This window comes from Apodemus sylvaticus, chromosome 8, assembly GCF_947179515.1.
Source record: "Apodemus sylvaticus chromosome 8, mApoSyl1.1, whole genome shotgun sequence".
Taxonomy (NCBI): Eukaryota; Metazoa; Chordata; class Mammalia; order Rodentia; family Muridae; genus Apodemus; species Apodemus sylvaticus.
In genome coordinates, this window is record NC_067479.1 from 94,832,237 (window position 1) to 94,858,050 (window position 25,814).

The following is a 25,814-nucleotide window of genomic DNA, read 5'->3' on the forward strand; positions in this document are numbered from 1 at the left end:
CCGTAATTGACAGCACAGCCAATGGCACGCATGCGCAGCTCCTGCAGTCTTGCCTAATTTGTTTTCCATGTAACTGTGCAGCTTCTGTCCTCTCTCGCGCAGTTGTGGTTATTGTCCGCTGGGCCCGCTGCAGCGAAGGGCAGAGGGCAGGGGCCTTCTGAACTCTCCGAAGTCAATCTGCTTCGCCTGGCCTCAGTTTCCAGAAGGACATTAATAGGGTCTCGCCTGGCTGTGGGGCTCATTCCCTGAATAGCAAAAGCAAAATGAAGAAGACTTAGATAAGACTAGATTTAGAGCGAGGACCAGAGTGACTCTCCGACACTCGGAGTTTGTTGTTATATGTACTGGTGGGGGATTGAATGTGGTGATTCTGTAGTGATCCGTACCCCATCCGTTTTCCCCTAGAAGTATGCTAGGTGGAACACTGGTGTGTTCAGGAGAATGTGTATGAAGCAGACACAGGTGGAAGGAAGGGATATGTGCTGTCCATCTGGTTTCCCAGATGACATCCTGCAAGAGCTCAAGGTGAGGAGGAGACAGACTGGGTCTTGGGCACAAGAGCTTCAGTGCTTGGATAAGGAAACATCCTTAACCCTGGGGAAGACCTAGCTGGAGAAGAGGTGACCCAACCGGAGAATGAAGAGAGAATCCTGATGTAGATAGGGTTCTTTAGGGACACTTGTTGACTCACAGAGCACAGCTGACTCAAGCCCAAAGTGAACATTGATTGTTGTCCTTGAAAGGTGGAGGGTTGAGGCATGGTAGATCTGACTGAAGGGCTTCAGGCCAGCCTATTCTTTGTGGGCCAGTGACTTCTTCCATTACCAGTTTCATATTATACTCTGAACCTCACATAACGGGTTCTTCTTGGCAGGACTTACACTGCCAGCCTCTATCGGCATGTTACCATCTCTCAGGGGTGTAATATAAGGCAGGGATTCTCTGACATCAGGCAAGTCACTGTCCATCTGAGATCCTCTTGGTTCCTTGTCTGTGAAATAGAGGTGTTATCACCCACCTTTCTGACTGCATAGAAGATTGAACTGATTTAGAGATCCTGTAGCCCCACTACTTCATATTTCCTATGTAGGCCTGAGTTCATGTTTCCAATCATTCAGGAAACCTTTTCCTCATTTAGGTGCTTGCTCCCAACCTGAGAACGTGAGTTCAGTCCTGGGAAACTAGGAAGCAGAGAGAGAGCGAGAGCCAGAGCGAGCGAGAGAGAGAGAGAGAGAGAGAGAGATGACTCCTGCAAGTTGTCCTCTGTCTTTCACATGTACTCATAAATAAAAGCGACAAATTCTTTTTTTTTCTTGAGACATCCCAGGGTGGGGGTGATCTGGGGAACAGATGGCAAGAGACTTGGTCCTTGCAGTCAGTCCTTCTTAGCTCCTGGTCCTAGGCAGAGGATACAGGGACTTTGGCCAGCCTGAGATTACAGGGACCAGGGAGGGGTGGAGGATATTCCAGGCAGTGGTGGGCTGGGCTGGGAATGCAGCAGGAGGTGGAGGGAGGCAGGGCTATTTAAACCCAGGCTGAGGGCTGGCTGGCTGGCAATCCCAATAGCCTGACCCGTGAGCTGCCACCAGCATGGATGACATCTACAAAGCTGCGGTGAGAGATGAATCTCAAAGGGTTTAGGGTGGGTAGGTCCATTGGGGGTTCACGCAGCTAAGAATGGAGGGTAGGGGTACCCTAGGGAAGTGATGGAAGACTCAAAAGGGCCCACACACATCTGTAGCCCAGCACCTTGAGGTGACATTTGGGGGATGCAGAAAAGGTAGCAGTTTGGGGGTTTGTCAATTTGGCTAGAGGGTGTGGTCTCAGCTTTCAGCATCCTGTGTCTCCCTCTGTTTCTAAATGTCTAACCTGCCCTGTCTTGGCTGTAGTCATGTTTCTATTCTTTAGACATCTTTTGGTCTTTCTCAAGGTCTTTCCATCTCTGTTCCTTCTTCACTGTGTCTCCGCGTCCTTGTCTCTCTGTGTGTCTCCAGGTCCGCACTGCCTGGAGTCTGCTCTTACATGCTCAGATGTGCCACCCTCCTCTACCTCCTTAGCTGGCTGAGGAAGCTTTGGAAGGTGGGAGGAGATTGTGAGAGGGCTGGAGAACTTGAGTTCTGGGATGGGGAAGGTGCTTGGAAGGTACAGGCCTGGGGAGAGGTAGGGGAGAAGGAACAGATCGTTGAAACCTCAGTCCCTGGCGGGCTCAGGGGGTTAGGTAGGAGTTGAGGGTGATAAGAGTTAGGGTTAGAGAACAGTGAACCTATGACTCTTCAATTTCCTGGGGACACTGAGGGGCTTTTGATATACCTGCTCCAGGGACAAGAAAATCCTAGCAAACAGCTGTTCCCAGGAAATTCTCTCTCAGCCCCCGGAATATGGCCCCACTTGTGAGCGGGGAGGGGTTGCAGTTGGTCCCTCGGCTATCTTGTAGGAGTCTGTGGAGCTGGAGTAGGGGGGTGGCCCTCCACCCAGTGCCCATACAAGGCCTGGCGGGGCTGGGGACTAATTTTGGCTCTTGAGGCAGCACCAGCAGGCCAGGGGGGCAGATAACACTGCCCCACCCCCTGCATACCAAAGTCCCCAGAACAATCACCAGGTTTAACTTTGTCCCCCTTTAAAAATAGCCCAGCGGCCACCCTTGTCAGGTTACAGTGCATGGCTTTGCTCCCCCCACATTAGTTTTATTGTCTCAACCTGAGGGACAGCTGTCTCTCAGGCCACGCAGCTTATGTTTCATTACGATGATCTAAAGGACACGGAGCCGTCACTGAGTATTGTTACTCAGGACACCTTGGTCCTGGGAGGGGCGCCTGCCCATCACCTTGGCCCTCGCCCAGCCTCAGGGAAACTAGCTGGGTCACCTTAGGGCTTTGGGGGAAAAAAAGAAAAGACTTGAGGACTTTGTAACCTGGGAATATATCCTCCTTCTGTCATCATTTTCCCACCTGTAGAATGGGTTGGTCTCTGCAGCAGTCTCTGCTAAGGCCAGAGTCTGGGTCCTGAGTCCCCTTTTCCTCTCTAGGTAGAACAGTTAACAGAAGAGCAGAAGAATGGTAAGTGTGTCATTGAGGGGACAGCAGGGCGAAGTGGGGGGAAAGTGGGAATGCCTTCCCAGGAAAGAGCCCCAGATTAGAGGCTGCAATCTGAAGGTTCTTGCTGTGACCTCAAAGAACTCTCAAAGGGAGGTGGATAATTTGCTGGTGGCCCCAGGAACCTGGATTTCTAGTGTCCTGGCTGTTGATCCAATCTTCTCACCCTATGTCGGACCCAGAGTTCAAGGCTGCCTTCGATATCTTTGTCCTGGGTGCGGAGGATGGCTGCATCAGCACCAAGGAGCTGGGCAAGGTGATGAGGATGCTGGGCCAGAACCCCACACCCGAGGAGCTGCAGGAGATGATTGACGAAGTAGACGAGGATGGTGAGTCCCTCCATCCACTCCAGGCCCCAGGTTCCCTGGCCCAGGAGCTGCCTTCCCTCCGTGTCGTAACCATCTCATCCAGAAACTTGCCAAGTAGCTCATACTGTAATTCCCAAGAAGGCTGAGGCAGTAGGACTGCTGTGAGTTTGAAGCCAGTCTGATTGGACTACATAGAGCTCTCCAGCCAGCTTGGACTGCAGAGCTATCCAAGAGCTATACAGAGTTCTATCTCAAACAAGAGGAGTGGGCAAAGGAACACACTAGCCCTGTAATGTTGGTGTGTGTGTGTGTGTGTGTGTGTGTGTTGGGGAGCCACTGCCGGAACACTAACCGTTCTCTCTCTCTGGCCCTGCTGCCTACCCACAGGCAGTGGCACGGTGGACTTCGATGAGTTCCTTGTCATGATGGTTCGGTGCATGAAGGATGACAGCAAAGGGAAGTCTGAGGAGGAGCTGTCAGATCTCTTCCGCATGTTTGACAAGTGAGGACTTGCTTGGCTTCTCACTCTGGCCCAAGCAGAGAGGAGAAAGGGGTGGTCTCTGCTGGGCAGTGGTGTTGTACACTTTTAATCCCAACACTCAGGAGACAGAGGCAGACAGATCTCTGAGTTTGAGCCCAGCCTGGTCTACAGAGTGTGTTTCAGGACAGCCAGAGCTACTCAGAAAAACCCTGTCTAGAAAAAACAAAAATAAAAACAAAGACAAGGAGGAAGAAGGAAGGAAGGAAGGAAGGAAGGAAGGAAGGAAGGAAGGAAGGAAGGAAGGAAGGAAGGAAGAGTAGTTTCAGATCCCAGGCTAGCTACCCTGCAGTCTTTGCATCTCACGAGATGAGACGCGGGATGCCCACATCCTAGTGTCCCTGCCCTGCCTCCTGGAGTTGTATGTGTGGGGGTGGCTCTTTCCCACCTCCTCCACATCCTCCTCCCTCTCCTCCCTCCTCTTCTGCTTCCTCCTCCTCCTCCTCCTCCTCCATGTCCTCCTGGGCTCTGAGATGCCCCTTGCCCTCTCCGTAGGAATGCTGATGGCTACATTGACTTAGATGAGCTGAAGATGATGCTGCAGGCCACAGGTGAGACCATTACAGAGGACGACATTGAGGAGCTCATGAAAGATGGTGACAAGAACAATGATGGCCGGATTGACTATGACGGTGAGCGGGTGGGAGGACCAGGTCCCCTCTTGTTCATCCTCCGTTCAGCTCTTACTGCTAACACATACGTGGCCCTCTTTCCACAGAGTTCCTGGAATTCATGAAGGGTGTGGAGTAGACGCTGATCATGCACAGTTGCCTGCACCTGTTCTCCCTCTCCAACCAGACCCTGTGGTAGGACTGCAGCCGGCTTCTCTAGACTCTGAACCTGCTTGTGCCCTTCTGGACTCTCTCCCCATTCCTGTCCTGGGTAACACAAATAAATCCTTGCTCCCCAGAGGCCTGGTATCTTGCTCTAATTTTCCTGGAGTCACAGCCTTTTCTCGGGGTTCCCTCCTGCCTGATGACGTCATCCTTCTCAGGTAGGCTGCAGAGCCTGTACTCTGACCGCTCAACCACCTTCTGCTGAAGGGCTTCCGTTAGGTCAGAGATCTCTTGCTCTGTACCCCACCGATGAGTAGGCCCTGCTGTAGCCCCAGAGCCTGTATTTTAACAAGCTCCTAGAGTTCGTGGAAGGTGTCGAGTAGGTGTTGGACCTTCATTCAGAGTTGCCCATTCCCACTTTCCCACTGGGGGTGAACTGCCAGGCTCAGCCAGTAGTCAGCCAACAGATACTCTCTCAGGAGGGGGGCAGTTAGTTCAGAGGGCACTGGGTACTCCTGTGCACAGTAACCTCTCCATCCTGGTTGGAATGAAGCGAAATCTCCTGAGACCCAGCAAGCTTACAGCACTATCTTCCCACTGCCTTGCAGTTTTTCACCAGGAATATTGACTCTCAGCTTCTGGGAAACGTGTAGTTTGCTCCACCTAGCACTCGTTTTACAGATGAGGACCCCGCAGCCCAGACAGCCAAGGTCACCTGGCAAATTTGCAGGAGGACCCAGCTACCTTGCAGCCAGCCAAGGACTATGTCTGACCAATCAGATTCAAATGGACCTACTGTCTAGTTCCGTTGGCCCTCTGAGGCTGGCCTCCAGTCACCCACCTGGTCTTTTTCCCTGACAGGAAATGAAGGCCTAAGGCCTGGTGTCATCCCCAGCTTAGAGGTAGTATTGGGAGGAGGGGTGTGTGGCAGGTCTGCGGTGCTACAGCGGGAACAGGAACTAGGGAGGGGAAGATGGGGGTTTACAAGGAAGTGGAGGTATCGGTGACAACACCTTCAGGAGAGATAGCTGATAATGACAACCGGGCTCCAGCTATAATGCCAGCAGCTGTCCTTGCTCTGCCCTGTTACTGTATTGCCTCTGCACCTGTGCCCCAGCCTGAGCATTCTCCAGACAGGCTGCACATTCCAGAGATAGTCTTGGAATTCTAGACATGCCTCTGGCCAGGCAAGAGCTGCCAGGAGTTTCCAATCCCTGCAAAGCCAGGGGAGGAAGGAGAGGGGTCTCATTGCTCTACCCTCGGGATTGGGAAATGGAGAGCTTGGGGTCCTATGAAGACATCCAGAGTGACCCAGCAAGGCTGATGTCCCAGAGGTAGAGGAGCCACAGTGGCTGGTGCAGCCTTCCAGAGCCATGCAGTGGCCTGTCCACATACCCTGCCTGCAGTTACAGGCTTAGATGCTGCAGTCCATCAGAGCGAGGCCTCATTGCTAGTCTCAAAGAATGTCTAGCCAACGCTGGAAGACAAAGGAATTCAGAGAGAAAAGCTGAACAACGGTGTGCTGGCCTAACATACAGTCATCTTGGAATGTTTCCTAGAAGAGGTGGTTTTGAGTTGAACCCCAGTGAAACAACTGTGGGGTTCATGACGGGAAAGACCTGGAATGAGCCTCAAACAGGAAGGGAAGCCGAGCCCCAGCTGCCTCCGGGAGCGGTGGGCGGTGCCAGGCCGCCTGTTGCGTCAGGCTTAGGGAGTGAGTACAGTAGTCTGCCTTCGGTTTACAGACGAGTTTAGTAAGTACGTAGAAAGCAAAGGTAAAAGAATGAACAGTGAGTCCCAGATTGAGAGAAGCAGCAGCTGGTCAAACCAGGTCCTCGAAACGCTCAGCAGAGATGCCCGCCCGGCTCCATTGGGAGCACAAACAGACAGTACCATCGAAAGGAGATTATAGTCATCCAGCTGAAATCAACTGGGGAAGCCCTGTTTGGGCAACCGTCTGGAGTTCCCCACCCAGAGAGTCTTGGGTGGAGGAGACTGTCCTCTCGGTGAGGCTAAGAACGTAGAGCAGCAGATAGACAGCATTGACTCAGGTCCTCCCGACGTCCATAGACTCCACCAGGACCAGCTGAGACAGCCAGATGCTCCCCATGGAGCCTTTTTCCGAAGGCTTCTGCCTCACTGCAGGCGTCTTTACACTATAGGATTAAATAGTAGTAATGATTATCAGTTGGAAATGGTTGACCTTCTGGCTATTCTCAAGGGCACAGCATTTTTACTCTTAGACTTCTCTCTCTCCTGTTGTTGCAGAGCAAGGGGGTGAGTTTACCCCAGGAAATGTTTTGGCAAATATTTGGAATAAACATGCTGGGGTCTGGGACAGGAGAGCCTCCCCTTGCTCCCGGGGTCCACTTTCGACCAGCTTACACATCACAGGATGGTTTGCCAACAGACTGTAAATTGTACACTCCCGGGCAGCTCAGCTTACACGAGGAGTGAGGCACTGGGGGCTGCAGAAGGGAGAAGGCTTTCTCTCTTCTGAGAGAGCCAGGAGGTCCGCCAGCAGCCGGGAGAGAAGGCCGGGTGGCTCTCGGTACGGTGGGATGCCCTAGGAAAGGGCACAGAAGGGCCTGGGTTTGGGGAATATTTTGAATCTAGCAAAGGGAATTGTTGAAGGCTTGAACCTGAGAGGACCAGGGACTCCAGGGTGGCCCTTGGAGTTTTGGTCATGGTGACATTTCTTGAGGTATGGAATCCAAGGCAGGCACTGAGGCTTTGTGGCAGAGACCAGGTTCCTGTACCTCAAATGAGCAGCTGGGAAGGACACATGGACAAGAGGAGGTGGGCAAAACAAGCCTAGACGACAGCTGATGGCACCAGGGTCTTAGAGTTAGGTCCTCCCCTCTCCCTGTAGCCTTAGCTACCTGCAGGGGAGGGTCCCGGGGAGCAGTGGGGCGGGAGCCAGAGTAGAGGGGCCTGAAGAAAACGAGCAGAAGCTGGGAAGGTGGTGAGCGGTGTGGACGGGCAGCCAAAAAACCAGAGGAATGGGCAGGGGTGAGAAGAAGGGGCAGAGGCAGAGAGGCGTGGCGGGGACTGAGGGAAGAAAAGGGTGTCTGAGGATGGGTGGGGGATGACTGGCACGCTGATGAGAACAACCCACCACAGATGATAAAGAACAGGGCACCTCAGTCACCACTGCCCACAGGGCTGGGTCATAACGCTAGGCCCAAGATTTGAACTAGGCAAGGAGAGTGAGGCTTGACACAGTGGGGGAGGGGATAGACAAGTAGCCTCAATGAGCTAAAGACTGTGGTGTAGATGGCAGTGTGGGTATGAGTGCTGAGTGTGGTGGTAGAACCCAGAGGAAGAAAGGCATGGCCTGGGCGACCACTTGAAGAGCAGCTGAGGTATGTGTGGGAGACAGAGGGTGATAGGCAGTGAGTGCTGATGGGAAGGCAGCAGAGCCAAGCCCACTGTGGCGGAAGGAGGAAGATGGCCGAGCCTGCTAGAGCTGCCTCTTCGCCTAGTACTGCTCCCAGTAGCCATAGACCTGAGGTTCAGAAATGAGAACCACCAGGAAGAAGCATTAGGGAGAGAAGGAATGCCAATGCCCACCCTGGCTCTCTGCTCATCAGCTGCCAGAGGCGGTGACAGTCCTGGGAGAGATGAGGGAGATGGTGAGCCATCTGCTGAAGCGAATTCTATAAAAGGCCAAGAAGATTAAGGACAGAAGGGGAGTCCATCCTGCAGGCATTACTGCCTCAGAATTCTTCCCAGCAATGGCTGGGCTGTACAACCCCGTGTGTATCCACCCGGTGGCGCCTGCTGTAGAAACACGCACATCACATGTGAATTAACCCAGAGAGCCCCGGCTCCCTGAAGCTAAGGCCGCCGGTACGTGTGTGTGCTTTGCCTAATTATGTCCTCCCCACCGCCGAACCAGGTCACCCTTTTCCCAGGTACTGCTTTCTCCATGAGGCCTCCTTAAGGTTTTTCCCATTAGAAGAAGCCACTGGAGCATCTTTCGTTGTGTCTGTGTCTTTGTCTTGCGGGGCCTGGGTAACTGCTGGATTCCTCAGGAGATGGTTTCAGCACAAAAATACTGGTGTCTTTGCTCTGTCATGAAGTTCCACCTTTGTCCAGTAGGTGGCATGGGGTGTCTGTGTTAGGCTCGCTGACCTGGGCCTTCAGGGTGCCTTTCTGGATGCCATCTGCAGCTGGCGAGAAGGGTCTTTTAGGAAAGCCCTCTATCCTGTTCTCTAGCCTGGGAAACTGAGGAAGAGAAGGGGGAGGGAGGGATGGAGATGGGGTGGAAGAGTGAGACATCTGACTGGGTGCACACATTTGAGTTTGGGTTTCCAGGTTCCTGTGACATGAGGTGGCCTGCCTACCCCACATGCCTGTCCTGGTAGACACAGCCTTCTCTACAGCCACAGCTGAAGGTCGGGCTGAGTAGAGACCCCAAGGGTGGTGGAGGAGGAGTGGTTTGGTCTCCTGCTCACACCCTCAACTTGGGGCCACATGCTGGCTGAAGGGCAGGTTGTTCAGCTCAACCTCAAGCAAGACATAAGGCCTCAGCCTGGGCTAGGTACCACAATATTTCCCCAGGAAGGCAGAATATCTCCATCCTCCTGAGATCCCAGGACAGAACCACCACTGTAGCAGCCCCTGGACAGATATTATTTTTCAGTTTGTAAGTTCATACAGGATGGCTGGTCCTTGCCTAAGAGAAGGCAGATCCAGGAAATAAAGGCCATTGGTTAGAGCTCTTCAGCAGACTCAGGCAGGGGCGGGATGGGGCCAGTTACTAGAGTCTCTGAGCAGCCCCTGGTTTGCTTCCAAGTAAGAAACCTCCACCATATTAATGTTCAAGGGTCCAGGGAAGGGGGAGGTGAAAGTGCAAGTCATGGGTCCTTCTCGTGCTGAGCCAAGGGCTGCTCTATTTTCTTTCTAGAGAAGCGATGGGAGGGGAGGTAGGGTCCCAGGACACTAGCCCTCCAGGAGGCCCAGCAGCAGAAGAGGGTTCCAGGGCTGAGCCGGGCCTGTTTTCAGACTTCCATCATCTTAATCATGACTGTCTCTCTCTGAAAGGTTGGTGGTGAGCATTCTGCTACCCACCTTCTGAGGTCTCAGGCCAGTCCATCTGGGAGGCCCACCCTACAGGCGTTTCTAGAACCTGGGAGCTCTAACTTTGAAGGCCAGGAGTTCTGAAAGGTGAGTTCAGGGCAGGGAGAAATGAGAGGTGGCGGCCGAAGTTCTGGAAACTGCTTTGAAAGGAGGCTTTGGGGGGGGGGCTCCCCCTTACCCAGCTTCAGTTCCTCAGAGCATCTCCCCCTTGGTTCCTTTTCATGCGCGCCATGCTGGAGTTTAGGGCAGAACAGTGAACCCTGCAGAGACCGTGGGCTTGGGAAGAACTCACCACCAACCTGTTGTGCTCTGGCCCCTGGGCCTCTAAAAACCTGAAGGAAGCAAGACATTGGAAGCTCTCCTGAGCATCAACCTCGTCCCTTACCTCAGAGAAAGCCTGCTGAGCTGAGATAGAACCTGGTGGATTCAGAGAGGGGCTGTGGAGCCTGGGGAGATCTGGGTAGGAGACCTTAGGTAGTGCTTCTCAACCTTCCTAATGCTGCGACCCTTTAATACAGTTCCTCATGTGATGATTCCCCAACCATAACATTTTTTTTATTGCTACCTCATAACCATCATTTTGTTAATGTTATGAATTGCAATGCACATGTTAGATGGTCTTAGACAACTCCCGTGAAAAGTCCATTTGGTCCCCAAAGAGGTCATAGGTTGAGAATCGTTACCTCAGACATCCATTTCTTACCAGTGCCAGACCTGTGAAGTATGGCTGGACCTTAAGCCCTACCAGGATGCAGCTGAAATGAATCATCTATCCACCACAGCTTAGGCACAGTGGAGAGCTTGGCAGTCAGGTCAAGGATACCCAGCTAGCTCAGGGCTAGTGATGAGGATGGCTCTGGAGAGGCAGGGAGTGAAGCCAGACCCCCACCTGATTCCCGACCTCCTTTTCAGGTTATCCTGTCCCTTTGCCACTTTGCTGGAGCATTTGTTGTGAGCGTCTGTCACTCCAACTGTTCACACCTCAGCTGGGTGAGAGTCTCCCAAGGAGGAACGGACCAGTTAGCTGCACAGGCGTTGAGTGGACCAGTTGAGGTGGCCGGACAAACGGACAATTGGCAGGTAGATGGCAGGCTTGGAGCGCTCAGCTCTTCCTCTCCCGCCTTCCCGCCCAGCATTGGGTGGAGCCACTGCCTTATAAGTGGCTGGCCTGGTGGCAGCAGAGCAAACTACACCCAGCAGCAGGATCAGAGGGCAGCTCATTATTTTCCCCCAGCATGGCCCGCTCCGCTTGGGCCATCTGCTGCCTCCTGGGGAGCCTTCTGTTCCACGTGGGCAGCCCCAGCCCTGGTCCCAGCCCCAGCGTGCCTCGTCTGCGGCTCTCCTACAGAGGTACTGGCCGGTGTCTGCCCTGTTTGTGTGTCTGTTGTGAATGTCCGTGAATGTCTGTGGCTCTAGGACATCCTTTAGTCAGCCAGCAGCAGCATGGGTAAGGTTTCCCAGTCAGACTCTGAATGACGCTAGGGATGACCATGGGCAGGAATGGTAGACACATCGGGAGCCATGGTCAAAGTGGAAGACTGATACAAGGGGGAAACTGAGGAGACTGCCACAAAGGGAGGGAGGGAGATGGAAACCCTGAGAGCTATCTATAGGGATGGGCACAGAGAAGGAAGGGGGATGGATGGACTGATTGGGCAGAGGGAGGGTATAAAGAGGGTCTGGGCAGATATCAAGGGAGTGGGTAGAAGTCTGTCTGTCTGGTCCTGAGCCACAGACACAGGGAAGGGAGGAGCCTTTCTCACCTCGTGCAGCCTGCCCTGACTTACCACCATCCATGCTCACTTGACCATCCCCTCTCCATCTCTAGTCCAGGAGAGTCTCAGCCTTCCTCTGCCATCTTCTCTCTGTGTCTCTGTGTCTCTGTGTCTATCTGTCTCTCACTCGTGTGTGTGTGTGTGTGTGTATGTGTGTGTGTGTGTGTGTGTGTGTGTAGAAGTGGTCCTCCGCTCTAACCTAGCTGTGTGGTTCTGAGACAAATGATCTGAGACAAATGAAACTATAAGATCTAATTATAGATTCTTCTTCAACAAAAATGTATTGCATCTATGTATCTATGTGTCTATGTATCTATGTATGTATCTATCAATGTATCTATGTATGTATCTATCTATGTATGTATCTATGTATCTATCTATCATCTATCAATCTATCATCTATCTATCTATGTATCTATCATCTATCTGAGAGAGAGGATGTGAGAGTGTTTTGTCTAGGTGCACATGTACCACAGTGCATGTTGTACGTATGTATAGGTCAGAAGACAACTTGCAGGAACTGGTTCTCTCTACACATGTGAGGCTCTGGGGCTCAAACTCGGGTTGTCAGGTCTGACGACAAGTGCCTTTTCCCACTGAGCCATCTCAGCAGCCTTGCAGATTCTTCTTGGGGGAGAAGAATCATCTTCTCCTGGGAACCTCAGTCAGAAGGGGGATGGCAGGAGCTTGCGGTGGAGACCATGGGGGAAGAGGACTCTTTGTTCTGGGAGCTATGGCTTCGAGGGGCAGTCAGGCTACTAGGAACGGCCTCCAAGAGGGAAGTCTCAGCTAGCCAAGCAGGGTGTCCTGAAGAGGCCACTAATAAGTTTGGGGATGGAGTGGTGTGCCTGAGGAATTCCGGACAAAGGGTTACCAGGGCCTTCCCAAGGGTGGCAGGCTGCCCCTTTTGGACAACTCTGCTAGTCCTTTGTTGAGGCCTCGCTTCCATCTCCCCAAGCAGACACAAGGGACTATATCAAAACTCTTGGGGCTTTTGATCCCTCCATCTTTGGGATCAGATGATAGGGCAGTGCGTACAAGGGAGAGTGTCCATTTGTCTGTAGCTCTGAGGCTGGAGTTCTGTCTGGCCATGCCCAGTCTGCCCTGTGTCTTGGTGTGCCCTCTGCTGAGGCATGTTCTCCTGACCTCCCTGCCTTCTCAGTAGAGCCAGTGTTTTGAGTGTTCACACTCCTCCGCCTTCTTCCTGACTCTTCCAGCTAGCTCCTCGCCAGGCTCTCTGATGCCATTTCTGTCAGTGGAGCTGTTTTCCCTGGGCACTTAGCAATGACACTAGGATACAAGGATCCAAGCACTTTGCTAGGACACCGGGAAGCTGTCAGCTGAAAGACCAAGGGTCTGAAGAACAGAGGACAGGGAACCCTCAGGATGTGGCATGGTGGCAGAATGCTTGGGTGCGGAGCATAATGGAGGGGGACCCTAAGTTTAATCTTCGGGTCCACTAAAAACCAAAACAAACAAAATTACTAGAGAGATGGCTCAGTGGTTAAGAGCACTGTCTGCTCTTCCAGAGGTCCTGAGTTTAATTCCCAGCAACCACATGGTGGCTCGCAACCATCTGTAATGGGATCTGACGCTCTCTTCTGTCAAGCAGGCATACACACAGAGCACTTGCATAAAGTAAATGAATATATCTTTTTCTATAAAAAGTATGAAGGTAAACTGGACAGGGTTGGGCAGGGGCTGAGAGCTACTGGTACCACTTGCCCCAAGAACCATGTCCCAAAAGCCTGGTAGCAAGGCTGGGGGATGGTAACATTTTTCAGATGTCCATGTGTGCTGAGTGCATAGCTGGGATCCTGGTTCCTATGTCCTGGCTGGGGAAGTAGGCTCAGTAGCAGACCTTAATTCTCTTCCTTTGCCCTCTGCTAGATCTCCTGTCTGCCAACCGCTCTGCTGTCTTTCTGGGCCCACGGGGCTCCCTAGACCTCCAAGTCATGTATCTGGATGAGTATCGAGATCGCCTCTTTCTGGGAGGCCGAGATGCCCTTTACTCTCTGAGACTGGATCAGGCATGGCCAGATCCCCGGGAGGTGAGCGGACTCATGGGGGGATCAAAGGGGGGACTTCCACGTGGAGGCCAGATGGAGAAACCATGAGTTTAAGGGCACTGAGATTGCTGGCTGGCTGTGTTTCAGGTCTTGTGGCCACCACAGCCAGGACAGAAGGTGGAATGCGTCCGAAAGGGAAAAGATCCGTTGGTGAGTATTGTTGGAAAGAACCAACCTCCAGCCCATACTACCTGGGTTCTCAGAATGGCCTGCAGCCACTTCCCTGGTGCCTCTCCTGGGAAGATTTGGAGCAGACCATAAGCATTTCCGAACCTTCTGGACCCTCTGGAAGTCTGGAGAGAATGTGGCGCCCACCATGTTCCCAGAGCTGATATGCAGCAGAGCCGAGCCTTAGAACCTGAGGAGATGGTGTGCTTCTCCCTCATCCCTCAGACTCCTCCTTTTCCTGCAGACGGAGTGTGCCAACTTTGTGCGGGTCTTACAACCTCATAACCGGACCCATGTGCTGGCCTGCGGCACGGGAGCCTTCCAGCCAATCTGCACCTTCATCACAGTGGGGCATCGAGGGGAGGTGAGCCTGGGCCTGTCCCCATGAGAAGCTGTGACATTTCCTCTCCACTGTCTGAACGCTTCCCATTGAACCAGGGTAGGGCAGAGGGGGCAGAGGGGGCAGGGGCTTGAAAGACGCCTTTGTGCTGGGGTGCTGACCCCATCAGAGAGGCCGAGGCCTCAGCGGATGAGGATCTCTGCCCTGCCCCCAACCCTCCGCTCCAGTTGCACGCAAAGATCACTGTCTGCTTGAGGTGCTGCTTCTTTCCCAGGTGGCCCCGTTCATGCCCCATTCCTCCCTGTATCTAGCATGTGCTCCACTTGGATCCCAGCAGCGTGGAAAATGGGAGGGGGCGTTGCCCACACGAGCCCAGTCGTCCCTTTGCCAGCACCTTTGTAGGTGGGTGATACCAAGCCAGAGCGGGCCAGGAGGGTGGGAGTTGGCCCATAGCGCTGGGAGGGATGGGGCTGGGTGCTGGGGCTCGCGCTCTCTCCTGACTCTGGTCCCGGCTAGGTGGGGAGCTGTACACCGGCCTCACTGCTGATTTCCTGGGACGTGAGGCCATGATTTTCCGGAGTGGGGGTCCCAGACCAGCTCTGCGTTCTGACTCTGACCAGAGCCTCCTACATGGTGAGGCCCCCTGAGGGCAAAACTGCTTGGGACCCATCCCTCTAACTGGGAGGAGAGGAGATAGATAAAATGTGGCCCATGATGGACAGGCTGCACCTCCAGCTCCTGAGGTCAGGGAGGCATGTGGCTTCCCTTGGCACATCATTACCTTGTCACCCTCTCAGACCCCCGGTTTGTGATGGCTGCTCGGATCCCAGATAACTCTGACCGAGATGATGACAAGGTGTACTTCTTCTTCTCTGAGACTGTCCCGTCACCAGATGGTGGCCCAGGTCATGTCACCATCAGCCGCGTGGGCCGCGTCTGTGTGGTGAGAGCCGTGGTGGGGTGGCAAGGTTCAAGACCCCTGTCCCTTCACAGTAGAGAAACTGAGGCAAGGGCACAATGCAGATATACATCCCTTCCTCTGTGGTTGAGGGTAGAGGAACAGGAGGTGGGTGGGGCCCATACTCATGGGGCATAAAGCTGACTCTGCCCTCTATTCCACAGAATGACGCTGGCGGTCAGCGGGTCCTGGTAAACAAATGGAGCACCTTCCTCAAGGCCAGGCTGGTATGCTCTGTGCCTGGCCCGGGTGGGGCCGAGACTCACTTTGACCAGCTGGGTAAGGGAATGGCCAGGCAAGCCTAGGTTCGGGGAGTGGGGAGGGCTCAGAGCTGGTAAGTCAGGTCATTGGTAGTGGCTATAATGCTTACGCCTCTTTCTGTGTCCCAGAGGATGTGTTCCTGCTGTGGCCCAAGGCAGGGAAGAACCTTGAGGTGTATGCGCTGTTCAGCACCGTCAGGTGAGCACACATGAGCCTGGTACCCTGCCACCCCAGCCTGGTCTCTGTCCCCTTGGTTTTTCTGTTGATTACCGACCTTCGATGGTCTTTCTCCTTGATTCAGTGACTGTCTATTTTCTGATCTCCATCTCTGTTTTGTCTCCTCTGTCTCTGTGTCCTGTGTCCCAGTCTTCGTTTTCAGCAGCCACTGTCATCTTCTTTATCACTTATGAAGTCAGCTTGTGTCCCCCTTCTCCCCAACCACCTTGGCCTGGCCTGACTGTCCCTGTTTGCCTTTGGCAGTGCTGTGTTCCAGGGCTTTGCCGTCTGCGTGTACCACATGGTAGACATCTGGGAGGTCTTCAATGGGCCCTTTGCCCACCGAGATGGCCCTCAGCATCAGTGGGGACCCTATGGGGGCAAGGTGCCCTTCCCCCGCCCTGGTGTGGTAAGTAACTGCTTGGGGTCAGGCAATAGAGCCTAAGTTGATGAGTGGGGCCTCTTGCATAGAAAAGCTTCTGATTTACACTGCCTACTTGGCAGAAGTGGGCTAGGCTTCCAGAGGGTTTGTTGGGGGGTGGGGCGGGAGGGAGTCTCTGCTGTGTGCCTGACCCCCTGGAGATAGAAAGAGGCTGGGTAGTGCCATCTGTCCTAGGGACTCTAAGTGTTCCCTCTGCTGCTGTTCCCAGTGTCCTAGCAAGATGACCGCACAGCCAGGCCGACCCTTTGGCAGCACCAAGGACTACCCGGATGAGGTGCTGCAGTTTGTCCGAGCCCACCCACTCATGTACCAGCCTGTGAGGCCTCGGCGTGGCCGCCCTGTCCTGGTCAAAACTCACTTGACTCAGCAACTGCGCCAGATTGTGGTGGACCGAGTAGAGGCTGAGGATGGGACCTATGATGTCATCTTCCTAGGGACTGGTAAGAGGGATGGCCAGAGGCAGCCAGGTTTATCAGGGAGTGGGGGAGGGTAGCTTCTTGTCTCACTAACCTTTGTTCCCCTGCTCCAGATTCAGGTTCTGTGCTCAAAGTCATTGCCCTCCAGGGGAGTGGCTTGACTGAACCTGAAGAAGTAGTTCTGGAGGAGCTCCAGGTCTTTAAGGTAAGCAAGGGGTTAATGAACTGCTCCACCTCTCACCCCTGGGCATGGGGTAGGCTCCAGGAGAGTAAACCCAGGGGAGGGCTCAAAATATGGCACACACTGCTGAAGAGGCCCTGGGTGCTCCTGAATCACTGGGAGAGCTGGAGAAGCAGGCAGGCCACACTCACGATGTCTGGTGCTCTCTGGGGAGGGGTGGTCGAGGAGAGCACGGTTGATAAAGCCTCCTCAGGCTCGAGTTGCAGTGCAAAGCATTTGAGACTTCTGGTCTCCCTTCCCCCAAATAACTGGACAGGGATTGTCTGTGTTTGGGGGCTATTTTACCTCTGGACATGAGGTTAACGGTTTAGGACAGCTGGTTCATGGCTGGGGAATATTGTGGGAGGAGACAGTGGAACTCTGTGCCAAGCCTCCCTCTTGGAAGCCAGTCAGTATGAGGGTACCTTCTTAGATGTCTGGGAAACACTCCACTCCCGGCTCCCCCTTTCTAAGACAAGGTCTTGCTATATATCCTTGGCTGGCTTGGGGTACACCATGTTGGCTAAGTTGAATTCAAACTCATGGAAATCCACCTGCCTCTGCCTTCTCAGTGCTGGGATGAAAGGCCTGCACGATCACACCCAGCAGGTGTCTGTACTTTTGAGACCACGCCTCTCTCTATAGCTTAGCTTAGACGGAACTTGTTATAGAGAGCGGCCTGGCTTTGAACTGCCCAGCTTCCGGCCTCAGCTGCTCCAGAGCTGAGGTCATGGGTCTGTGTCACCTTCCCCAAATCCTGTCCAGCCATTGGACACAGTGATCAGGTGAGGGCAACTGACGCCCACCAGGGGCTTGGGCGGTGGTGACAACAGGGGGGCTATGCAGAGCGTTCACCTACCCATCCTAAGATCCCATTCCTTCTCTAGGTGCCAACGCCCATCACTGAGATGGAGATCTCTGTCAAAAGGGTAAGGCCAGCCCCTGGATCCCTCTCCTGCACTTGCCTGGGCTCTCCTGGAGAGCTGGGCCTATTGCCTGTGTGTATGTCTGCCTCTGTGTGTGGGTATATATGTACCTGTGTGTGTGTATGTGTGTGCCTATGTGTGTATGTGTGCCTGTGTGTGTGCTTGTGTGTGTGTATGTGTGTGCCTGTGTGCCTGTGTGTGTATGTGTGCCTGTGTATACAGTGCCTGTGTGTGTCTCTGTGTGTATGTATACCTGTGTGTGTGCCTATTAGTGTGTGTGTGCCTGTGTGTATATGTGTGCCTGTGTGTGTGCCTGTGTGTGTGTATGCCTGTGTGTGTATGTGCCTGTGTATGTGCCTGTGTGTGTATGCCTATGTGTGCAGTGTGCCTGTGTGTGTCTCCGTGTGTGTGTGTGTGTGTGTGTGTGTGTGCGTGCCTGTGTGTTATGTGTGCCTGTGTGTGTGGGTGCCTGTGTGTGCAGTGTGCCTATATATGTGCCTGTGTGTATGTATGCCTGTGTGTGTGCCTATGTGTGTATGTGTGCCTGTGTGTATGTGTATGCCTATGTGTGTGCCTGTGTGTGTATGTGCCTCTGTGTGTGTATCTGTATGTGCCTGTGTGTGTGTATCTATATGTGCCTGTGTGTGTGTGTGTGTATCTGTATGTGCCTGTGTGTGTGTATGTATCTGTATGTGCCTGTGTGTGTGTATGTATCTGTATGTGCCTGTGTGTAGGTGTGTGTGTATCTGTATGTGCTTGTATGTGTGTGTGTGTGTATGTATCTGTATGTGCCTGTGTGTGTGTATCTGTATGTGCCTGTGTGTGTGTGTATCTGTATGTGCCTGTGTGTGTGTGTGTATCTGTATGTGCCTGTGTGTGTGTGTATCTGTATGTGCCTGTGTGTGTGTATGTATCTGTATGTGCCTGTGTGTGTGTATCTGTATGTGCCTGTGTGTATGTGTATCTGTATGTGCCTGTGTGTGTGTGTGTATCTGTATGTGCCTGTGTGTGTGTGTATCTGTATGTGCCTGTGTGTGTGTGTGTATCTGTATGTGCCTGTGTGTGTGTGTATCTGTATGTGCCTGTGTGTGTGTGTGTATCTGTATGTACCTGTGTGTGTGTGTGTGTATATCTGTATGTGCCTGTGTGTGTGTATGTATCTATATGTGCCTGTGTGTGTGTGTGTATCTGTATGTGCCTGTGTGTGTGTGTGTGTATCTGTATGTGCCTGTGTGTGTGTAGGCCAGAGGACCCCCTCAGGTGCTGCTCATCATTTTTGAGACAGAGACATTGGCCCAGAGCTTGCCAATCAGGTGAGGGTGGCTGGCCAGCAGGCCCTAAAGCCTGCCTCTGCTTCCCTAGCCTGGGATTGCAAGTGGGGCTTTTTTTTTACATCCACATGTATGGGCTCGGCTCTTTCTGCTGCAGCACTCGATCGAGCTATCATCCCTAGTCTCTGGGCAAACACCCCAAAGTTTTTAACTTCTTTAAAATATTTTTTATTACTTTGGTAAGACCCTGCCATGCCCACGTTGCAGTAAGCAAGGCACCGTGTCTACAAGGCCCTAAAAGTTCTCATGGCAAATGGAGGCTAGAGATCAGAGAACAGTCTGTGGGAGCCCAGTTCTCTCCATTTGCCACGCAGGACAGAGGGGAACAACTTCAGATTGTCAGGTTGGGTGGACAGCGCCTTTTCCTGCTGAGCCATCTTACGGGTCCACAGCTCAGCTTTTGTACTGGAATCACTGTGAACATGCCCAGTCTATAGCCAATGGCCACATGCAGCTGAGGACGGCCATGTCTGTGGCCCAGCACAAACTCATACGCTTACTTAAAACGTGAGTTTTTTTCTTAATTTGGTTTTGGTAACTCAGTCGCTCATACATGACCCTTGCAGAGGACAACTTCATATCACAGGGTCAAAATGTCAGACAGGCCTGCAAGGTGCAACTCTAAAGCCAGAGGCTAATCACACAGAGTCCACTAAGCTAGAGGCAGAGGTTGACAGCAGAGAAGGCCTGAAGAAGTCACTTATAGAGAAGACCCCAGCTCCAGTCCCGCCTACTCATAGCCTAGCATGGGCTCTGGAATCCATTCAGCATCCCTGTCCTTGTGAATGAATTCAAGAGGTTCTGGAAGCCTTCCTGAAACTGATAGTTCTCAGGAAAGCTTGGGGGTTGAGAGCCTGTTAGTGAAGTGACCCAGCTCACTGGGGTTCTGCTTGCATTTCTTCTCCAGCAAACACTGTATGTGGGCTCTCCACTGGGCGTGGCCCGGCTGCAGCTGCACCAGTGTGAGACTTACGGCAGTGCCTGTGCTGAGTGCTGCCTGGCCCGGGACCCATACTGTGCTTGGGACGGCTCTTCCTGTGCCCGCTACCGCCCCAGCTCCGGCAAGCGCAGGTTCCGTCGGCAGGACATACGACATGGCAACCCTGCCGTGCAGTGTCTGGGCCAGGGCCAGAGCCAAAACAGTGAGTGGTGGGCCCCGGGACGTGCGTCACCCTTTGGACTGGGCTCCGTCCCTGGGAAGCATAGGCTTGGAAAAGTTCTGTCATAATAAAGTTCTCAGTTCCCCTATCTGTGCAGCTACATGGAGCCTTTAGGGTAGTGTCACCTAAGTCCTCACTACACAGGTATCCTGGAGGAGTTAGTCTGTGACCCTCAGAGTCTGGGTCCCCTAGTTTCTAAAACTGACCTGGCCTTGTGCTCTCTACAGAAGAAGCTTCGGGACTAGTGACCAGAGTCTTTGGCACAGAGCACAACAGTACCTTCCTTGAGTGCCTGCCCAAGTCTCCTCAGGCTGCAGTGCGCTGGTTCTTACAAAGGCCAGGGGATAAGGGGAGCGACCAGGTAAGTGAAGACCCTGCCCGGAGATCCACTTCTCTCCTTGAACCCCAAATCCTAAGCTCTAGAAAGGGACTCTGGAGTAAGCTAGCCACGTTCTTCCTGAGAAAAATGTCTATGATACCCTGGGGTACCTGTGAGGAACTGCCCCCATTTCTGCTTCCGGGAGTGCCTGGGCTGCCTGTAGCTCCAGCCTTCCTACTCTGTGAATGGTCACTAAGTTGTTCAGGAAGTTCTCGTGCTAACACATGTGGCTCAGCTTCCAAGCAATCTCTTCCCTAGAGTTTCTTAATTCTTCTCTGCCTCAAGCCTGGTCCCTGACCACCACATCACCTCCCATTCCTAGCCTTGTGCTTCTTGTTATTCCTCTTTTCCCCCTGACTGGGAAGATTTGTCAACCCTAAGATGGCTTCAGTCTAGGGCTTGAAGCCAAGCATGGGCAGAGCGGAGTCTGGAACTGCTTTCCCATGGGGAGGGGGAGAAAGGGAGGGGTTTGGTTACAGGAGGGGCTCTTCCTCCAGCTCAGGAGCCAGGGGAGGCAAGCGTGGGACCAGCTGTGGGGCCGGGCACTGAGGAGACTCCCTGGAGTAGGGAGAGCAATAAGATGAGGTTACACAATGCTAACCACCCAGGCCGTTCACCCACGACGCTCAGATGCACAGATGGGGTTAGCGCAAGAGCTTGGGGCCAGAGCCAGGGTTTGCCTCCCACACACAAGTGGGCACTTCGCCCACCCCAGGCTCGGGCTGTGGGCCTCTCACTGTCGGGGAGTGAGCAGAACAGACCAAGACAGGGAAGGCCTTGTGTGTGTGTGTGTGTGTGTGTGTGTGTACGTAAATGTGTGTGTGTGGTTTTCTTTAGTTCAGAGTAAAACCTCATAGACATGACCCTAACTCCTCGGCTCCCTGGGTGCTTGTGTAGACTTCTCTGATGGTCTTAGGGCTCTGGGGACACACAGCCATTCAGTCTTAGGGAAGCCTTCTTCATAGGTCCTTGTCCTACTCTTCAGAAAGGTGAGTCCTGCTTGCCTGAAATTAGCTCATGGTCTGTCTGAGATCCTGTCAAGTGATTAGGCCAACCTTGGGAGAGAGGGAATTGGCAAGGGCGGGGTCGGGGAGGCAGGGCTTGGACCCCGCAAATGGTAAAGGTGGAAAGGCAGAGTAAAGAACTTGAGGTGAATGTTCGCCCCAACTCCTTGCTGATGTCCCCTGTACCCTCCTACTCCCCTCCCCCGACAGGTGAAGACGGATGAACGAGTTGTGCAGACGGCCCAGGGGCTGCTGTTCCGAAGGCTCGGCCGCCTTGATGCAGGAAACTACACTTGCACCACTCTGGAGCACGGCTTCTCCCAGACTGTGGTTCGTTTTGCCCTGGAGGTGATTGCGGCTGTGCAGCTGGACAGTCTGCTCCTTCGCGAGCCAAAGCTAGAGGTGCCCTCAGCCTGGGGAAGCCCGGCCTCTGCCTCACCCAAGACTTGGTATAAGGACATCCTTCAGCTCACTGGTTTCGCCAACCTGCCCCGCGTGGATGAGTACTGTGAACGTGTGTGGTGCAGGGGCGTCGGGGAGCGCTCGGGCTCCTTCCACGGAAAGGGAAAGCAGGCGAAGGGCAAGAGCTGGGCGGGGCTCGAGACGGGCAAGAAGATGAAGAGCAGGGTGCAGGCCGAGCACAATCGGACACCCCGGGAGGTAGAAGCCACTTAGAAGATGGTTGAGAAGGGGGTGGTCGGGCTGGGCCGGGGGACTCAACAGTATCTCTCTCCCACCCAGCTAGGAAAGAGGAGTCCGGGACACCCGGTAACCTATTAGAGGAAATCTCTACCACCTACAGGAAAGACTGGGGGCTGGTGGGAGGGGCCTTGACCTCAGCCTAGCCCCGCCTTTCTCCGTGTTCTCAGTCCCAGGCTGGTGCTGGCACCTCCGGACCACTTGTAGTCCCAAGGGGCCTGCTGTTTGTTCTCAGAGATGGTGTGGCTTCCGGAGCACACTTCCGGTTGTGCCCAGAGGCAAGTTGGGTGGGTCTTTCCCAGCTGGCTGAACAATGGCCATTCTGAGCGACCCTCGGAGTGGGTGTCTGGGTGGCGCTGAGGGGGTATATTGTCAGTCCACCAGAAGAGTGGAAGGTAGATTCCTAAGGTAACCCCTGATATGAAACGCTTGCCCCAGCAGAGGTGTGAGAGAAGGTGGAGGCGCTGAGGAGCTGGGGCTGCTCCATGCGTCTCAGCCCACCACCGCCTCATACTCACTCACAGGCAAGACTTGCTGGAAGCTGGAGGTTGCCTGGGCCTGGCGTCCTTTTTAAACCGGGAAGAGTTGTCTCACAATATGATACCCTTCCCCAGGTCCCAAATTGTCAGGCCAGGCTTGCTGGGGTGCCTGCATCTCACTATCAGAGCTTCTTCCTGAGGACCAGGGGAAGGCTCTGTGGACCAAAGAGAGGAAGAAGAGGGCTGGAAGGGTAGGGGTGGGAAGCATGGGCGACCTTCCTAAAGGTGAGGCCGGCACGCTCAGGCCTGTGAGGCTAGCAGTGGTCCCTGAAAACTGCAGCCAGTGGTTGGGACCTGCGTCCTGGGCTTTGTCTAGAGCTACAAGGAACTAGAGAGAGGTGGGTCCATGGGTTCGTGAGCAGGCGTCCTCAAGAATGAAAGTGACATCGGTTGGTTCAGGAGCCACTGGGCAGACCTGCTATTTCCAACCCTGGAGTCTCTATTGAGAATTGTCATGGGAGTTCGTTTACAAGATTCCCATGTGTTTTGTGGTACTTGGGATCAAATCTAGGGGCCTCACGCATGCTAGATAAATGCTCCACCACTGAGCTAAAGCCCAGCGCTCGCTCTCTCTCTCTCTCTCTCTCTCTCTCTCTGGGAGAATGCGAAGTAGAAAGCTGGCATGGTAAATCCTGCTGCTCTGGGGGATGGGGGATGGGGCTGAGTGACAAGGGTTCATCTGGCAGGGCCTGGGGGAGGGGCTTAGCCATCGGTAGTTCCTGCAGCTGGGGAGCAGCAGAGAGGGAGGGGGAGGAGGACAATTAAATGAAAAGTTATCCCCAGCCTGAGGGTGAAGAAGTTAGTGACGCACAAGATGGACGTCTGTGCTCTCTCCTTTGAAAAGGGGGAAAAAAAGGGTGGAGCGGGGGTGGGGGAGACGAAAGAGTAAGAAGGAGCTTTGTGTGGGACAGAAGTTCAAACCCAAGGGCCTTGGGTTTTTTTCCCCTGCCCTGGCACCCCAGGGTGCTGAGATCTGAACTTGCACCCTCTGCTTATCTGGCAAACAGAAGCCCTGAAATCCACCTGTGGAAACCCAAATTCCTTCCTCTTGTGGCTGTGGTCCCTTGGGATACTGGTGGATGAAGGAAGGGGAGAGAGGAGTGGGTAAAAGCTAGAGAGGCGATGGGGAGACAGAGGAGAGGAAAGGGGTGGAGGAGACCCTGAGAAGACACATGGTGGCAACCTAGACCCCCAGTGGCATTTGGACTGAGTCTGGCTTTGGCAAGCTCTGGGCAGGGTCCTCTAGGGAGATGGCTCTGGAAAACACGGGAGAAGGGACTCAATATCCTAAACAATGTATCCCTGTACTTGGGAACATAGGACAGCTCTTGCCCACTGCGGCCTTCCCCACGGTACTGTACTATGAGCATCCTGAAAAGGCCCATAGGTGTGAACTGTATCTGTGTTACCATTTCAAAATGGGCCTCTCGGCCTCTCGGTCTTCCAAGCATACTTTATTGAAATTGCTGTTGATATTTGTTATCGTGCTGCCCTTGAGTTCTGACGAGAAAAGCAGAGCCTATAAAGAAAGGGATGAAGAACTATTTATATCTCTCAATCGTATCGCGACTGTCTCTGTGTGCCTTTGTACTAATCTGATGGATACTGGCTACCGGTGAAGAGGGAAGAGTGCTGCGTGCTCCAGGAAAGGCTCGGCCTGTCCGGCACTTCCTTCCAGCCGCCGGGGAGATCTGTGGCAGCCGAAAGGGGCTGAGGGTTTTGCTTGTAAAGCAAAGGTTGCTCAATCCACGAGGAAAAATCCTGTCCTGAAGGCTTATAAAGCCGACCTTCTTGGAACTTCGGAAGCATTTTGAGGAGGCCGGGAAAGCTGGTAAAGGGCAGACAGGCGCGTAGGCAGCGCTGCTCCTTTTACACAACACTCGACATTTGTAACAGTGCCTCTTAGCCTGCTGCTGCCGTCTCCGTCTCCCCAAGGTATATACTAATACATATCAGGCCCACTGAAATCATGCCCAGGCCGGGCTAGGCTACAGATTCTGGGGGGGGGGGAGGGAGGGAAAGCCTTGAGACTGAGCTGGGCGCGCTCAGAATCCCCACTGCTCCAGTGACACCCTGCCCAAAGTATAGACTATGCTGATAGTAGGTGAAAAATGGAAAGAACTACAGAAACATTTCAAAGACAGAGGGAAGGAAGCCTGGGGCATCCGGCTTGGATCAATCCCTTGGGCCTGTCACCACTTCTATCTTGTAAGTTAGTCCCTTCACAAACACCTAGGCTTGACTGAACCTGAAGCTCCTTGCCCCAGCCCAAGCCACCATTGCCACAGTCTAAGAGACATCACATTGCCCGTACCTGGCAGTGACCCAGCAAAGAGTACACAGCCCCTGCTCCCAAAGTCTTCCCCCACCTTCCCTTCCCTCACCCTTGTCACCTCAAGCCCAATTTCTGGCCTCAGTAATTTCACTTCTCTCTATCTTTGTCCAGCAGCCTTTCCCTCTGAGTCTCACACTTCCCCTGGTATCTGGATCCCTGGTTCATGATTCACCACACAGGTTTGGAGCTGGAAAGAGGCTTGGATAAAGAGACAAGTTAAGTGTTGTGGAAATGGTGTCCTGAGGACTGCTAATTCCAGGAAACTGTCCATGGCCTCCTGCTCTTCGTGCTCTGTCAGTTTCCAGGACTTGTGCGCTCAGGGCTGCTTGCTCCAGGCCTGAGGCTCTCTGCCCTTGGGGTCCCGTGATGGTGTCTCTCCCAGCTCCTATCTACTGTGGCGAGGCCTTCTGCCCTTTGTTTTCATTTTGGTAGGACTGCTGACGTCCCTTTCGAGTGCTCTCAAGAGCACATTTTGGAAAAGTGCTGACTAGATTAACTCCTTCCCTTTGCACAGGAGATTAATTTGTTAATCATTCTCTCCCCCGTTTGTAAGCAGCAGAAGTCCTGACTCCCAGATGTCCGCCTCCACCTCCTTCACCGAAAGAGGCCCTTCTGCCCCGGGGGGGGGGGTGCAGAGCTGGAAACCCTCTAGCATCGGAACGCTTGAGTCTGGGGTCTTTCCTGCCCTGGCTTCTGCTTTCCCGCTCTGGGCCTGCCTCCTCAGCCTCTTCTGGCTCTTCCAGTGTCTAGCATGGCTGTGTGTGTGTGTGTGAGGAG

The 25,814-nt window shown here is 53.6% G+C and overlaps 2 protein-coding genes across 2 annotated transcripts; both read left to right on the forward strand.

Moving 5' to 3' along the window:
* The first annotated feature begins 91 nt into the window (after positions 1–91).
* On the forward strand, positions 92–4,836 carry Tnnc1 (troponin C1, slow skeletal and cardiac type). Its single transcript, XM_052190633.1, has 6 exons — positions 92–525; positions 3,026–3,056; positions 3,275–3,421; positions 3,788–3,902; positions 4,434–4,570; positions 4,657–4,836. Exons 1-6 carry the CDS (start codon positions 442–444, stop codon positions 4,686–4,688), a joined length of 546 nt encoding a protein of 181 aa, XP_052046593.1. The 5' UTR covers positions 92–441; the 3' UTR covers positions 4,689–4,836.
* A 6,146-nt stretch (positions 4,837–10,982) lies between these two features.
* Sema3g (semaphorin 3G) lies at positions 10,983–24,246 on the forward strand. Its single transcript, XM_052190078.1, has 16 exons — positions 10,983–11,149; positions 13,465–13,625; positions 13,731–13,793; positions 14,056–14,175; positions 14,463–14,553; positions 14,668–14,784; positions 14,949–15,094; positions 15,274–15,388; positions 15,499–15,568; positions 15,851–15,995; positions 16,237–16,468; positions 16,558–16,649; positions 17,552–17,593; positions 19,829–20,063; positions 20,309–20,442; positions 21,675–24,246. Exons 1-16 carry the CDS (start codon positions 11,035–11,037, stop codon positions 22,137–22,139), a joined length of 2,343 nt encoding a protein of 780 aa, XP_052046038.1. The 5' UTR covers positions 10,983–11,034; the 3' UTR covers positions 22,140–24,246.
* The last annotated feature ends 1,568 nt before the right edge of the window (positions 24,247–25,814 follow it).

What these genes read in the sequence shown, in the direction of transcription:
- Tnnc1 (XM_052190633.1), top strand. Translation starts at nt 442, where the DNA reads ATGTGTATGAAGCAGACACAGGTGGAAGGAAGGGATATGTGCTGTCCA. An exon ending in TGACGAAGTAGACGAGGATG is followed by an intron (nt 3,422 to 3,787) that starts GTGAGTCCCTCC and finishes GCCTACCCACAG; the next exon opens with GCAGTGGCACGGTGGACTTC. An exon ending in CTCTTCCGCATGTTTGACAA is followed by an intron (nt 3,903 to 4,433) that starts GTGAGGACTTGC and finishes CCCTCTCCGTAG; the next exon opens with GAATGCTGATGGCTACATTG.
- Sema3g (XM_052190078.1), top strand. Translation starts at nt 11,035, where the DNA reads ATGGCCCGCTCCGCTTGGGCCATCTGCTGCCTCCTGGGGAGCCTTCTG. An exon ending in TGGAGATCTCTGTCAAAAGG is followed by an intron (nt 17,594 to 19,828) that starts GTAAGGCCAGCC and finishes TTTCTTCTCCAG; the next exon opens with CAAACACTGTATGTGGGCTC. An exon ending in GGGATAAGGGGAGCGACCAG is followed by an intron (nt 20,443 to 21,674) that starts GTAAGTGAAGAC and finishes CTCCCCCGACAG; the next exon opens with GTGAAGACGGATGAACGAGT.